Genomic DNA, 15,219 nt, shown 5'->3' with positions numbered 1-15,219 from the left:
GGTGGGGTATATAAATAACATACAGTAAAAAAAACAACATGGCTTGCATAACTGATTTGCCACCCGAGCTACTATCTAAAATATTCAAGAAAGTAGTAAACGGAGATATTAATAAACTTGTAATCATAGCAAAAACGATGCCGGAATTTCGCATCCCTTGTGAAATAGTTCTCAAGGACCTTCTTCGGGAGATCAGCGGTCTGAGGTCTGGTGATCTCAACATTCTGCTTTCGGCTGCAGGGGAGAAATTGGAGGAGAGGTCGGACGAACTAAACGAGGCGATGCAGGGAAGAAGACGGTATACTGATGATTGGTACAAGTCTATGCAGGAGAAGGAAGATATCACTACGCACATCCTCGCGTTTTCCGAAGCACGAACTTTCTTCCTGTGTTAAAAAAATAATAATATATATACGTGTCAAAAAAAAAAAACTTGATATATAAATAACACACATCGTAAAAAAAAAAAAATCTTCGGTATATATAAATAACACACATCGTGAAAAAAAAGCAATTAAATTTCTCTCTAACACTCTGACAACTGAAAAAATGAGCGATCTCCAAGCATTAAAACAAATGTTAAATTTGTCAGTTGAGTATGTAAAAATTCAGGAATTGGAAGTCGACAAACCTTACACGATAACTTCCGGTTCAATCGTTTCTACCCAGTATGGTCCCAAGGTACGCCTGTTGCTCAACGCACAATACAGTCTATTTTTACCAGATCGATACGCTAACATGTTATCCGACGAGAAGCTATCTATTTTAATCGAGAACAAAACTCGAATCGTGTACAAGGGGACAAAGGAACTTCTTGGCAAGAAAACGAAGCACGTAATAGAATTTGTGTAACGACTGCGAGGCCTTGAAAATATATAAATAACATACCGTAAAAAACTACACAAGAAAAAAATCTCAGAATATATATAAATAACATACCGTGAAAATAACACATAGAGCATCAACATGAAGCCCAAGGGTGTCGTGTACCAGATACCATACTCAAATCTTAAAAATCTAGGTGCCCTCGATGGGTTACTCACCAAGAAACAACGCGAGAAGAAACGTTCTTGCTTGTCGAAAGGACACGGAATGAAATTGCTGCTCAGCACACCTCAATTGAAAAGATTGCAGCGTTCGCGGAAACAGCAAAAGATCGGAGGTTTCATATTCAGCATCCCGGCCATCCTGGCAGCATTGGGGGCCGTTGGAAGTTTGGCCGGCGGAAGTGCCGCCATCGCGAAAACCGTCATCGACTCGAAGAAGAACAAGGCCGAGTTGGAAGAACAGAAACGTCACAACCTGGCCATGGAGAAGAAAAAGGGGAAGGGCGTGATGAGAAAGTTTAAAAAAAAGAAACAGAAGCACTCACCAACCGAGACATTGAATCTCTGATCGAACCGTTACGAATCAAACACTTCAGAGGAGTTTTCATGTCCGACTCGTTACCTTCAACCGTCAAAAGAAGAGAATGCGGAGTAGTCAACTTGGACGGTCAAGAAAATCCAGGCACGCATTGGATATGTTACCACAAAAATGATGATAAAGCATTCGTTTTCGATTCTTTCGGAGGTGTTCCACCTACAAATTTAATTCATTATCTGAAAACGAACAAAACCTCCATATACTACAACGACGAACGCATTCAAAATTTCGGAGACGTGAACTGCGGTCATCTCTGCCTCTCCATGCTCGCGTTTCTCTCTAAAATAAATAACCCTACGATCGAGGATTTCCAGAAAGCATTGTGGAACCTCAAACAGCATCACTAGGATGGGTGTGTTCCATCTCACGAGCGAATCTTCAATCTTGAAACTCACGCTGCACGACGACATCGTCTATCCTAAATCCGTGGCTCTGCGTGCATTCTACAGCATGTACCTCATACCTAACGTCACCCAGCACAACAACAAAATTAGCGTCGGAAGCGAACACATCGTCGTCACGCCAGGCCAATACAATCTTTCCACTTTGCAAGCTCAATTACCCAAAGGCACATACCTTTCTCAAAATTCGGTCACGCACAGAGTGGAAATCCTATCCGCGATGGAGACCGTGGACCTGGGCACCATGGGAGAACTTTTAGGTTTCGAGAACAACACCAAACTCGAAGCTGGCATCAAGCACGTAGCAACCAACATTCCTAAATTCTTGGCCATAGAGACTCTGAACGTACACTGCAACGTGGCCGAAGGTATGATCACGAAATCTTCGGACGGATTGTTAGGAAGTCACAAGCAGACGGGAATCATAGCCACTTTCAAACCAAGTTCCGAGTTCATGGAACCGATCATCTACACGCCCTCTTCGCCGATCTATTTTCCGGTATGTCGCAACCGCATAGACGACATAGAGTTGGTGGTGACGAACGAGAAAGGAGACGTGGTGGATTTCGCAGGTGCCACTACGACGGCCATCGTGGAGATCAACGTATAATAAATAACCATACATGTAAAATGGAGCAAATCGAAAGTTACGAATTGCAATCTTTCCCTCCCAACCGTCGCACGTTCGCCAATCTGAACGAGGCGAACAGGGAGATCGAATACGACGTGGACGTAGGCGACGGGTTCATTCATCCTCACAGAGCGGACCTCTACCTTCAATTCGACGTGGTGAAGAAAGAAAGCGGAGACGCGTTTCCTGCAGCAGCAAACTTGATACTCGTGGACAACTTCGTGCCTCACCTGTTCTCGCAGGTGGAGGTGAGGAAACACAACACCGTCATCGACAGAATAGACTATCCAGGCATCACGTCGACGGCAGTGGGAACTTTGAAATTATCCAAAACAGACGCAGCTTACTATCAAGCAGGAGGATTCGAAGCCGGGACCAAAATATCGACGAAAAGTCACACGGTGCTCTTTCCCATGCGTCTGCTGCCGGGTTTTTTCTCGGACTACAAGGAGATCATGTGGAAGGGAGGACTGAGGGTCACGTTTCGAAGAGCGGCCAACGACAACGACGCACTGATGCGATACGCTACTTTGGGTCCGGACGGCACCACGCCGATAGCCAACACTTTACCCGAAGCGGCGAAATGCGTCATCCGGAGCATGGAATTGAGAATGCCGGTGGTGGAATACGAAACGAACTACGCCCTCAAGTACAAAGCGGAGATCTTGAAAAGTCCGCAGGTGTTGATTCACTTTCACGGTTACCAGTGCGTGCAGAAGATGGCGTCGGGAAGTCACATGGAATTCGACGTGACGACGCAGTTCAACAACATACAGTTCGACATGCCAGATTTCGTCGTAGTGCTTTTTCAGACCGGGCGCGATAACAATCAGGAGAAAGATTCCAGCAAGTTCGACGACTGCAAAATCAAGAACGTTTATCTGAAGAATGGACGCAACGAAGTGTTCCCGCGCGAGAATTACAACCTCGACGTGACCAAAGACGATTACCTCAAACTTTACGAAGCGTTTTCGGCTTACAAACGCGTGACCGAGGGAAGCGTGGACATGTACTACACGCCCAGCGAATTCAAAGCCCGGAGACCCATGACCGTCATCAACACATCTAAGAGGAAGAAGGTTGTGGTCAACGATCGAACCAACATCAAGGTCGTCTGCGAGTTCCACGATGCCTTGCCCGAGGATACCCTATGCAGTGTCATCCTGATTGCGGAGAAGTCCTTCGCCTACGACGTGAAGAACGAGAGGGTCACGGAGCAGTTTTAAAATTCATAAAAAATTGCCACATACTAAAAATCAACATCCAACACATTTTAGGTTATATAAAATTTGTGAAAACCTTATAATACTGAAATATTAAAACAAACAGAGTCCCTTGTAGGTTAGTTCGGTGCGTAAATAAAAAAAATGATAGGTTAAGTTATATCACTTAGGATCGTAAAAAAAATTAAAAAATCGTAAAAAAAAAAGGATAGGTTAAGTTGTATCACGTAAGATCGTGATATACCTACCAAGTATAAACAGAAAAAAATGAGTATAGTGAAAATTGTACTAAAAACATTGCTAAACGCTAAAACATCGACAAAAAATTGTCAAAATATGTCAAAAAGTGATATTCAATTGATAAAAAAAGAGGATACCTGCCAAGTACGAGTGGGGGAAAAATGAGTATAGTGAAAATTGTACTAAAAACATTGCTAAACGCTAAAACATCGACAAAAAATTGTCAAAATATGTCAAAAAGTGATATTCAATTGATAAAAAAAGCGGATACCTGCCAAGTACTACTTTGAAACGCCCCAATAGCACTACTCACAATCCTACCTAGAGGTATGGAGATCTTCAACCGGTGACGTGGGATCAGCACGTCCAACCCCCAGCCGAGACCGGATTACGCTACTCACTCGTAGCTCCTCAATTTCCTCACGATGGCGTACCGCCACCGGTGCTATACACAGACCGAAAACCCAGACTGAACACAGGCGGACTAGAACCCATGCCGTCCCGCAGTCGGAGTCCAAAGCACAGCGCCTTAGACCGCACGGCCTGGAGCGATTTAAAAAAATAGAAACAATGATTTGTCAATCAGGTTGACTACGGTTGTTGCTAGTTAAGGATGAATGTTGCAAAGATGAAATGGACAAACACAACACGAGCCCCACGGAGGATTATACTGGCCTTGAGACCAGACACCAGAGCCTCATTAGTCTGTAAAATACAGTCCATGGCAAAGTCCGTTGACCTGTGTTTGCCGCTCGCTTTGGAAGGTCCGTTCATAACGCGCCTTTTGAGCAAGCCGAGGTGGTTGTAAAACTGTGACGTCATAGACATGATAGATCGCTGGGGAAATCCGCTAGTTTTAGCAGGGGAAACGTGTTTCTGTGTTCTTTCCTTGCTCTTGTATTCGTGTATTCGCGTATATTTTTAGTCATTTTGTTGTGTTTTTCATATTGTAGTGTGAGTGATAATAATAATGTCTATCTGTGCTGTGAGCACATGTCGAAACTATCTCAGGAAAACTAAAAAAAATTATGTTGTTTACCATAAATTTCCTCCCAACGAGAAGTTCCGAAAAATCTGGGAGAGCAAATGTTATCGAAAAGACAAATTTCAGGTTGCTAACTCGAGTATTTGCTCTTCACATTTTTCACCAGAATGTTACGAACGCGATTTAAAATCGGAATTATTAGGAATTACACCAAAGAAGAGACTGAAGAAAGATGCCATTCCTACATTGTTACTTCCAGTCAGACATGTGAAGGTCAGTGACGACAACAGCGTTCGTGCAAGACGTGCAAAGGCAAGATGTGCTAGGAAAAGGGTTCTCTCTAAGGTAAGTGAACAATTATTTGTGAACAGCAGCGTGCCACCTCAAGAACAAAAGCCTTTATCTGTGTTGTCATTCGTTTGTTCAATAGAAACTGAAAAAATCGAAAACACATAACAACTGGAAGTGCTTCGTGGGGAAAATGATAAGCTAAAGACAGATATAAATAATTGTCATGAAGAAATCAAAAACCTTAAAATCAAATTGCAAAAATGGCAAGCAAGGTATAAGAAGGAATTGCAGTCAAAAGTGGCTTTAAAAACAAGGGAGCGGAAGAACTATCGTGAACAAAAAAGTGAGACAAATTTTGAGCAAAACCTTTACTCCAGGGAAAATCAACCAGTGGCGTGCCCAGGATTTTCGAAGGGGAGGGGTTATGTATACTTTTTCTTGCTAGTCAGCTCTCATTTTGTCATATTTTCCTACCTTTGACGTCCTTTTTTTTAGGAATACTGGGCGAAAGAGGGGGGTTATAACCCCCATTAACCCCCCTTGGGCACGCTACTGAAATCAACATGTTAATTAAGGGGAAAAGAAAGCAGAGGTGGAAACAGGAAGATATAATTCCTGCATTAACGCAAAGGGCGATCAGCGAACGATTGTATACCCACATGAGATCAGAGGTCGGAATTCCATTACCCAGCATTGCAACACTTCGTCACTGGGCGCAGAAATTGAGACTCCCACCGGGAATTCTTGCACCAGTTTTGAATATTATGAAACAGCAGGGACAATGATAGAGTTTTGGGTCCCCATAGAAATATTCAGGTTGCAATGCTTCGAGGATTGACAGGTGAATGGAAACAGCCAGTATACTATAACTTTGATACGGCTATGACCAAGGCTTTGTTGTTTGATATTATATCAATGGTTGGGGTAGCTGGGTATGAAATAGTCGTTACAGTTTCGGTTCTAGGTGGAAGTAATAGAAAGCAAATGAAACAAAAACAATGGACCCAGAGCTGCTCTTCTTCCAGTTCTTTCCAGCACTAGCCGTGGGTACGTTTATGCTTTTACATAGTTATAATTCTTCTATACACCATTACTTTCATGTATTCTGTGTAAGTTGTTTTGCGATGCTCTTCAGTATGTGTTTTTCCTCTTAAAAACAAGAGCGTTGCATGCTTTACAGTGCTGAAAATAGCAGACACGCAGAGAGTATCATGCTGATGACGTCACAGAACCCTGCCGAGGTGCTAAACACGAGGATTGACAAAAAGGCGTGTTATGACCAGACCTTATAGAGCGGGGGAAAGTGGGCTTCGACGGACCTTGCTCCATGGTACTTTCTGGAAGAAGGTTGCAAAAGGTCACCTCATACACCCCACACACTTGGATCCGAACCACATGTGCCTTCACCGGGTATCGAACCCGTACACCTTGATTACAAGGCGGCAACGTTAAAACAAATATATACGTCATTGGTGTAAGTTGCACTCTCCGTTATAACAGCGTGCAACGACGCCAATGGTCTCGGCCTCGGCATGGGTGTTTCTTGTGAGTGTCCCTTCCTTATAGCATCACTCATCTTCATCTTCGCGATTAGTTAAATGTGGCAGAAAGGCGAAGTAAAATAAATCAAATCAACCAGGACATATGCTTGATTGATCTAACGCTCCGTTATTCCTTTTCAGAATATCGAACGACTGCTTCGTTAGCCTGTACGGGTCAGTCACAGTTTTCGCTCCAAACAAGGAATTCCACTGGGACATTCATGTACTTGACGAAGTGAAGCACTTATATTTTGAGACGCTCCAAGGTTACGTTCAGTTGTTGAGGTTGGAAACGACTTTAAGTGGAACCCTCTCTACCCTGTGGTTGCCCTACATCGAAGGTATGAATATGCACCAATTAGACCTTCACGGAAACAAGTGGTTAAATCTACCAGCTCTACTACCTACTATGTCAGAATTGGAGTTACTCGACCTGTCCTACTGTGGACTGAGAATAATTGCACCAGGTAATTATATTTAAAACAGTTATTAATCGGGCTCGAAAGTTTAAATTGGGATCCGAACCACTATGTTCCTTCACCGGGTATCGAATCACGACCCCTTGATTACAAGGCGACGACGCTATAACTGCGCCATCGGGGAGGCCCCGTGGTAGTTAAGTGTTTGAGTGTGTGTCGAACCCAGTAGGCTGATGACCTAAAAATAATTTTCGCTCTGAAAATAGCTAGATTTTTCATACATTACAAGAGAGTAGTTGCATAATTCGATAAAACCAGTTGTTTGGTGGTTTAACCTACTGAAGCAAAGGGATAAAGGCAATTAAGTGTTAATGTAGATTTTTATTCCTACTTCAAGGATACACGGCAATGTTTCTCTGTGTCATTCTTCTTCTTTCAGAGTGAGCCTTCCACAATAGAGTAGTCATCGGTCAGCATCTACAAATATACGAGTAGTTGTGTTTCGCTTACATCACATTATTTTCTTTATATTGTGACTAATTTTACTTCAAAAGCCACAGATTAAAGGCCAGCAACGGAACCTCAAAGTAGGCTTCACACAAGGTATTTTAAATGACCGATGGAGGGGCTGATAGGGTTTCCAGGGCGGACAGAGTGTCGACATATCTCATTCATTGTTTAATATTGTGAAACGCCCTCCCTTGCCCGGGAAAACAAATGCTACCACTACCTAGATAGAAGCGGCAAAATCTCCCTCGGACAAGCGAAATAGCGTTACGGTCCAGGTTAAGTTCGTGTGTAGGAACCGGTGACCGACAGTGCATAGTGATAAGCCATCTCGAATAAAAACAAAGACATATGTACTTTCAAATAACCACCTCTTTACCTGTAGCCGGGAAGCGGCTAGCTGTATACCTGAAAATCACGGGTAGCGACATGCGTACGAAATGATATAGCCCAAAATTAACATGCAAATAAAAAGTATATTCTATTCATAATCAACAAAGATCAATTTACTACATCTCCCCCTCTTTCACTCTCACTTTCACTCACAGAATCAATCGGGGTCATCGACACAAAGAATGATACATGACATGTACAGGTGTTATGACGATAAGCCCTAATTATTGCATTCTCAATTAATTTTACCTTACTTTTTGTCTAATCAGGTCATTTGTGACTTTGCTCCAGTGCTACTCAAATCCTAGCCAGCCCTTACTTAAGTTCACCTTTTTTTAAAAAGAAACTAGTCGGCGCGGTGACAATACATTATTTGATCAGCATAAACAAAGGCGTCTCAACGGCAATTACATTCACGTGGGCGGACGTTTTCCTTTTACAAGACCTCACGTGGTTCAAACATAACAAATAACCTCCGTTGAGTGACGCAAACATATACTCTCTAGCAGGCGGGACTTAAACACTTCGCCGCGACGAGCAATTCATATTACCAGGCAAATACTTTTAACAAATAATCACACATGCGGCCTGACATAGCTAGCAGCGACACAGCACTGACACATAAAAAATGAACAAACCTCCAGTAGATTAAACAATTAAGTGGGCGGCGCTTTACTCTAATGGTACGCACTTTAAACAAATACAAAGGAGCACAAACAACAATGAATTTAAGATCATTAAAAAAAAAATATCACAAGGAATAAGAAAAATTGACCTGAGACGAATAGATTACAAGTGACAAGCGCGACGGGAGTTTGATATGAAGTTTCGAGTTGAGTGGGCGTTTTCAAAAAGTTGACGAATTTCAAGGGCGTTCTCTAAATCAATCGGGCCGTCACGTGCTGATAATCACACAGATGAATACATTACCATCTCTCAGCTTCCGAGGTGCATCCTGGCGTCTTTATGGGCGATTGAAAAACACATAGTATTCACGCGAAAGGTTTCCTTGGTCGCGACGATGAAGATGCGAAAAGTGTTCATACTTCTGGTTCCTCGGTTTCTCTTCCCCTCGGGATCGGTGAACATCTCCGTGGTCTGGGCGTCGGGACATCAACGTGGCGGCTGGTAGGCATCATCGGCGTGGCTCGTCGTTCCTCTCTCTCTCCGTGGCGGCTGGTAGTCATCATCGGCGTAGTCTCTTCTGACATCGGGCGAATCGACGGTAACGCCCTCACCTCTCTTCTCCCTCTAGCCCGCCATAGTTTCCGGTGTTCCTCGTTTCTCAAAAAATTATAAACGGCGTAAGGTAATCACGGAAACACGGTCTCGCTTCAACTTCTCCCAGCGGTTGAGGTAGGCGCACTCGTGTAGACTTACTGTCTATCACACACACTGGTGTTCGCAAAACACAACAAAGTCCACTGTACACGCAGAGGTAGCACGAAGGTGCTCTCGTTACAAGAATCGCGGCAAAACTGTACACGGAGAGGTAGCACGGAGCTGCTCTCGCTACAAGGATCGCGGTAAGACTGTGTATCGAAAAACCATGTCCTTCGTTTTATTTGGATTTTGAAAAGAGACGCTAGGCGTTCGTTGAAGGGACGCTTCCGAAGAGGTCATTTCACTTTGCTCTATTGTCTCCCAACTTGGACGGGCCGTGCTCGAAGTTCAGTTTCTGCGGATTAAGCCTCCGCCTCGCTGTCGCCATAGCTCAATTGCAACCGGTGTCCACAAACTGATCAATTACAACCGATTTGATCTGGCGTCCGTAATTGTTGCTTGATCGCGACGAAACTCCACACATCCGTCCTTGCACACATGCCGCTGCGCTGGTATAAGTTTCACATGAATCTGACCGCTGGAAACCGAGATATTTAAATGTTTGTCACTACGGTCGAATTTCCTAAGCTTTAGACGCATAACGTGACCCTTCAGGTAATCACCCTTAAGACACACGAACGTCTCGTTCCTCCCGTCGGCTTGGCAAAAATCAAATATGTATCCTTACAAATTAAAACACTCAACACTTTGAATCAACACATATTTTTACCGCTTCAGACATGAATAATAATAATAATAATAATAATAATAATGACGGTAAATCTGACTGTCACAATATGTTACAAAATATGTTGCTACTTTGAATGTGTCACTAGTAGTAAGCGTACCGTGGTTTAGCCATCCTTGAAAAGGAAGAATCTTGACAGAAATGTATCCAAGGGGGGCTTAGGGGGCTCGAGCCCCCCTCCCCTCTCCAGAAAATTTTTGGTTTACACTAGATAAAATTAGGTTTTTTGCTATTGTGTTGTGAAATAAAATATGATGATATTATAAGGAGATAAATAATTATCGAGGCAAGACGGAGAATGTTCTATAACCCTGTTATTGTTAATAGCACGTATCCAAGGTAGGGATCAGGGGGCTGGAGGCCCCCCTAGAAATTTTCAGTTTACGCTACATAAAATTAGGTTTTTGTTTTCTTTAATAATGTGACGATGATTTAAGGAGATAAATAATTATCCAGGCAAGACGGAGAATGTTCTTTAATCCTGTTATTGTTAATAGCACATATCCAAGGTGATGATCAGGGGGCTGAAGCCCACCCCAGAATTTTCTTCAATTTACACTACATAAAATTAGGTTATTGTTTTCTTGAATAATGGGACGATAATTTTAGGAGAGAAATACTTATCACGGCAAGACGGAGAATGTTCTATAACCCTGTTGTCCTCCTCCGTAGTCGAGCGGGTTAAGGCGTTCACTCGTCTTGAGATCGTTCACTGCGGGACGGCGTAGGTTCGAATCCGGCTCTGGTCGGAATTTATTCGGCCTGCGTATAGGGCCGGTGGCAACCCACCATCGTGAGGAAATTGGGGAGCTCCGAGTGAGTGAGCGTAATCCGGTCGAGAAGACCTACTATAACGGCTGGGGATACGTCGGGCTGACCCCCCGACTATTCCAATACTGGTTGAAGATCTCCACGCTTAGAGGTGACGAAGCAAAGCGTGGGAGGGAGATCGGCAGTCGGTAGGTATGCCTAGGCCCTTCATGGGCTGTTGCGCAACGGATTATTATATTATTATTATATGTTGATAATATTGCACGTAAACTTTTCTTGCGCTTTCGTTGTTGAGCGAACTTGAGCACTATATAGAGACTTGTCAGCATTTGGAAACTGCACAGCAAAGGTAGCGCCTTCGTTGTAATTTTTAATCTCTGGAAAGCGAGAGAGGGAACGTTCTTGAATAAGAGGAGTCGAACTACTGGCAATATTTAAGAATCGTTTTAACTGCGGAACGTTCTAGAATATAGCTAATGAGGATATAAATACGCGGATTCAATTTCCCGGTTGATCTGTACAAAGAATCGGTTAATGAGACTTCAGGGGTAAGTGTGACGTCGATTAGTGATCAGTCTGTGTCCATTGGTAGCTTTATAAGATCTAGTGATTCGATAATGAAAAGGACTAAATACCATAAAGTAACGAAGTCTACTACTGTACTAGTTCCAGTTCGGGTCCAAACCTGAAGACATTGACTACAGCGGAACATTCGGAGCCTCAGTGTAGTGCTAGTTCGGGTCGAGGGCTGAAGAGATCTAGGTCTCTCTCTCTCTCTCTCTCTCTCTCTAAAGTGAATATTTCAGCAGTAGCGGGTATTGGAGTGGTTTATTAAAAAGGAAATAAGCTGCACAGATCAAATAAAAATCAGAGTTTTCAGTGATGCTTTGTTGTGCCAGGACCAAGTTTCATGTAATATGTAGTCCGAGAATTTCATGGCCTAAAAAAAGTACTTTTGATTAAGCCTATTGGGTTCGACACACACTCAAACACTTAACTACCACGGGGCCTCCCCAATGGCGCAGTGGTGGCGTCGTCGCCTTGTAATCAAGGGGTCCGGGTTTGATACCCGGTGGAGGCACATAGTGGTTCGGATCCCACTTTAAACTGTATATCGAGTCCAGATTAGCCTTACTATGCATAAAGTGGACTTAAAACACCAAATCAATCAATCAATCTATCTATAGGTCCAGGCGCTAGAACCTCGTTAGTCTGCAAAAGTGAAGTCCAGGCTATACGAAGTGAAAGTGACACTTGAGTGCATTGTCACCAGTGGCGTGGCGGCCCCCCCCCCCCAAACTCCGCATTGAGGGGGGTAGCTGTAGGGGAACCGCTATATTCTCTCTCTCTCTGTACTTCTGAAATTTTATATAATCCCAGAAATGCAGCAGAAAGTGTCGTTATTTAAGAAATGGATTTAGGAAACAGAAATTTGGTTCCCAGTAACATATCATATGACGACGTCTGCGATAATAAGCAGTGACGTATTGTCTCAGCCAGGTAACTTGACATCATGGGTCTCCTCCGAAATTCAGAATTAAGTTACTTGCTCAAAGATTACAGTCGATAGGAACCTTCTCTCATCTCATACTTTTATAGCTACGTAGTTTTCGTAAACGTAGTGTAGTGTAGTGTAGTCAGCGGCGGCTCGTGACTTTTCACAGATGCGTGCTACAGGTAGATGTTGTTTCTTGCACTTACAATTACCCCCCCCCCCAAAACACATACACATTTACACACTCACTTGGAGTTGCTAGCGTACGCAGGGTTTTTTTTCCCCGAGGGATCTGGAATTGTAAAGGTCTGTATCACACAGCTGCTTTCTACGTACGGTCGGAATAAACTATAAAGTATTTTGCAATCACCGATTTAAGCCTTTATTTTAAGTTATTCAAAGACAAAAATGGTAATCGGAGATTATTTTAAGGGGTGTTTGCATTTAACACGGTTTTTTGTTTCCGAGTTCTTTTCTGCTTTCGTCCGAAACTCAAAATTTGGAGATTGGATGTAGCTCCCATCAATTTCCTAGCCCCAACCTCTCGTACGCCACTGCTTGGAACAACAGAGCACAACTGTCCTTTACAATGACTGCTCCATATGCCATGCGCATGACCGTGAACCGCGCGAAAAAAAAATCGTGTCTGATTCTGTAAAGCTATCCGCAAACCGAGGGGTATTCGGCCAGATTCGGCACGTCGCGAGGTGGCGAAAACGTGCTATGAAGCCAATAGCACGGTATTCGTTGTAGGTTAAGAGCGTGAGGAAAATACATAGCGCGCTGCAATTTTTTGAGCCTCTTGACGTGAGAAGTTTAATTTCACTGCAGTGTTTTATTAAACTTCTTCAATCTATGAAATGTGTCCCTTCCTTTCTTTTCATTTTAGTAAATTGAGTAGCGTGCTATAGCACGATAGCATGTATTATGCAGCCGCCACTGAGTGTAGTGCAGTTGTGAATCGGGTAAGAACATTTAGTTGTTCAAACGGTCGATGCCTTATTGTTACACAATACCTAAATAAACAAATTTGATAATTCATGACCTTTTTTTACCATTATCCTCCTCCGTAGCCTAGCGGGTTAAGGCATTCACTCGTCTTGAGATCGTTCTCTGCGGGACGGCGTAGGCTCGAATCCGGCTCTGGTCGGAATTTATTCGGCCTACGTATAGGGCCGGTGGCAACCCACCATCGTGAGGAAATTGGGAAGCTTCGAAAGAGTAAGCGTAATCCGGTCCCGGAAACCTACTATAACGGCTGGGGATACGTCGGGCTGACCCCCCCCCCCACCCGACTATTCCAATACTGGTTGCAGATCTCCACGCTTAGAGGTGACGAAGGAAAGCGTGGGAGAGAAACCGGTAGTCGTAAGCCAAGGCCCTGTTGCACAAAAGGATTATTATTATTATTTAGTAATATTACATGATATTTAAAATGTAACTTCGCACCAAATATTTTCAAGGAGGCTCCAAAGCCTCAGTATGAGCCTGAAATAAGATCTGAAAAAAATTTCCCACATTGTTCACACCTGTTACGTTTAACTTCAAAGGGGCCCAAAAACTCAGGAGATAGAGCCCAGGGGCAATTATCCCTTTCCCCTTAGCCCCAATTCCACCACGCAGGGTATACAACATATACAGTGCTCAAAGTGCTCCAATCGGCATTTCATTGAGTGACAAATTTTCAGTGAATAAAGTCCAGTCGCTGCTTAATTTTTATCTCTCAAGACTTGAGTCCGCTGTTATTTCTTCGCAGCAGATTGCAATTGACCTTTAGATGTTAGGTCACCATCGACAATCTAGATGTCCAATTCAACCCCCATAATTGAAATTATAAGTTTGCTTGAGTACGTAACTCACTATTAGTATTAGAAACGTCATGTGAGCGGCTCTTACGTTGAATCTTGGCCTGGCATAACTAGAGGATTTCTTTTTGGGCTGAAGGCGCATCCACCTCCAAGTCCAAAAAAGGAGTGTTTAATATCCTTTAAACAATTTTACCAAACAGTATTTTTAGAATATACATTGTGTCCGAGAAAAAATATACCAATAAAGAATTTAAATAACTCAACAATCGTTAACGATAGAAATGTCAAATAACGTTTATTTGGAAGAGGGAAGAAAGGATTTTTTTTACCACCAGAAGGGAAAAAATCGTAACATAATTAAGCGCATGCGCGGCTTTGTTCGTGAGTAGTCTGTACAATGGCGCCGTTTACTGTTCGTCAGAAAGTTGAGTGCTGCTTTTGGTTTGCAGAATTGAAGTCTCCTGTAACGGTACAAAGAAGATTCCGGCAACAATATGGACAGGAAGCACCAGAACGTCATTACATTGTTAAATGGCATAAACAATTGCTGGAAACAGGGTCTTTGTTGAGGAAAAAAGGTAGTGGTCGGAAGCGTGGACCCATTAAATGGCCACCACGGTCACCAGGCTTGACTCCTTTGGACTTTTTCCTTTGGGGTTATGTGAAGATTATGGTTTACCAAACACCTGTGCAAGACCTCAATGATCTCCGTGAAAGAATTATCGATGCATGTGGCTCCGTCACTCATCAAATGTTGCAGAATACTTGGATGGAGGTTGAGTACCGCCTTGATGTTTGTCGCGCCACGAAAGGAGCACACATTGAGATCTACTAAGGTATTTTCTTTTCTTGTTCTTGTTCTAATATTTTCTCTTCCAAATAAATGTTATTTGACATGTCTGTCGTTAACGATTGTTGAGTTATTTGAATTCTTTATTGGTATATTTTTTCTCGGACACACTGTATATGTGTATTATGTGTAACCCGCATCTTTAAAAAAACGTTTCGAACAAAAAAT

The 15,219-nt window shown here is 43.1% G+C and overlaps 1 protein-coding gene across 3 annotated transcripts in view; it reads left to right on the top strand.

Annotated features, from left to right (window-relative positions):
• Positions 1-15,219, top strand: part of LOC145997257 (toll-like receptor 2 type-2) — a 63,904-nt gene that overhangs the window by 27,113 nt on the left and 21,572 nt on the right. For all 3 annotated transcript variants that reach the window (XM_083134110.1, XM_083134111.1, XM_083134108.1), the window contains one exon: positions 6,879-7,204. In XM_083134110.1, coding sequence (XP_082990236.1) covers positions 6,879-7,204 — 326 coding nt within the window. The remainder of the gene's footprint in view (positions 1-6,878; positions 7,205-15,219) is intronic.

The sequence above is a fragment of the Lepisma saccharinum genome, chromosome 13 (assembly GCF_977018435.1).
Source record: "Lepisma saccharinum chromosome 13, izLepSacc3.1, whole genome shotgun sequence".
Lineage (NCBI taxonomy): Eukaryota > Metazoa > Arthropoda > Insecta > Zygentoma > Lepismatidae > Lepisma > Lepisma saccharinum.
This window is presented reverse-complemented; position numbering and strand designations above follow the sequence as displayed.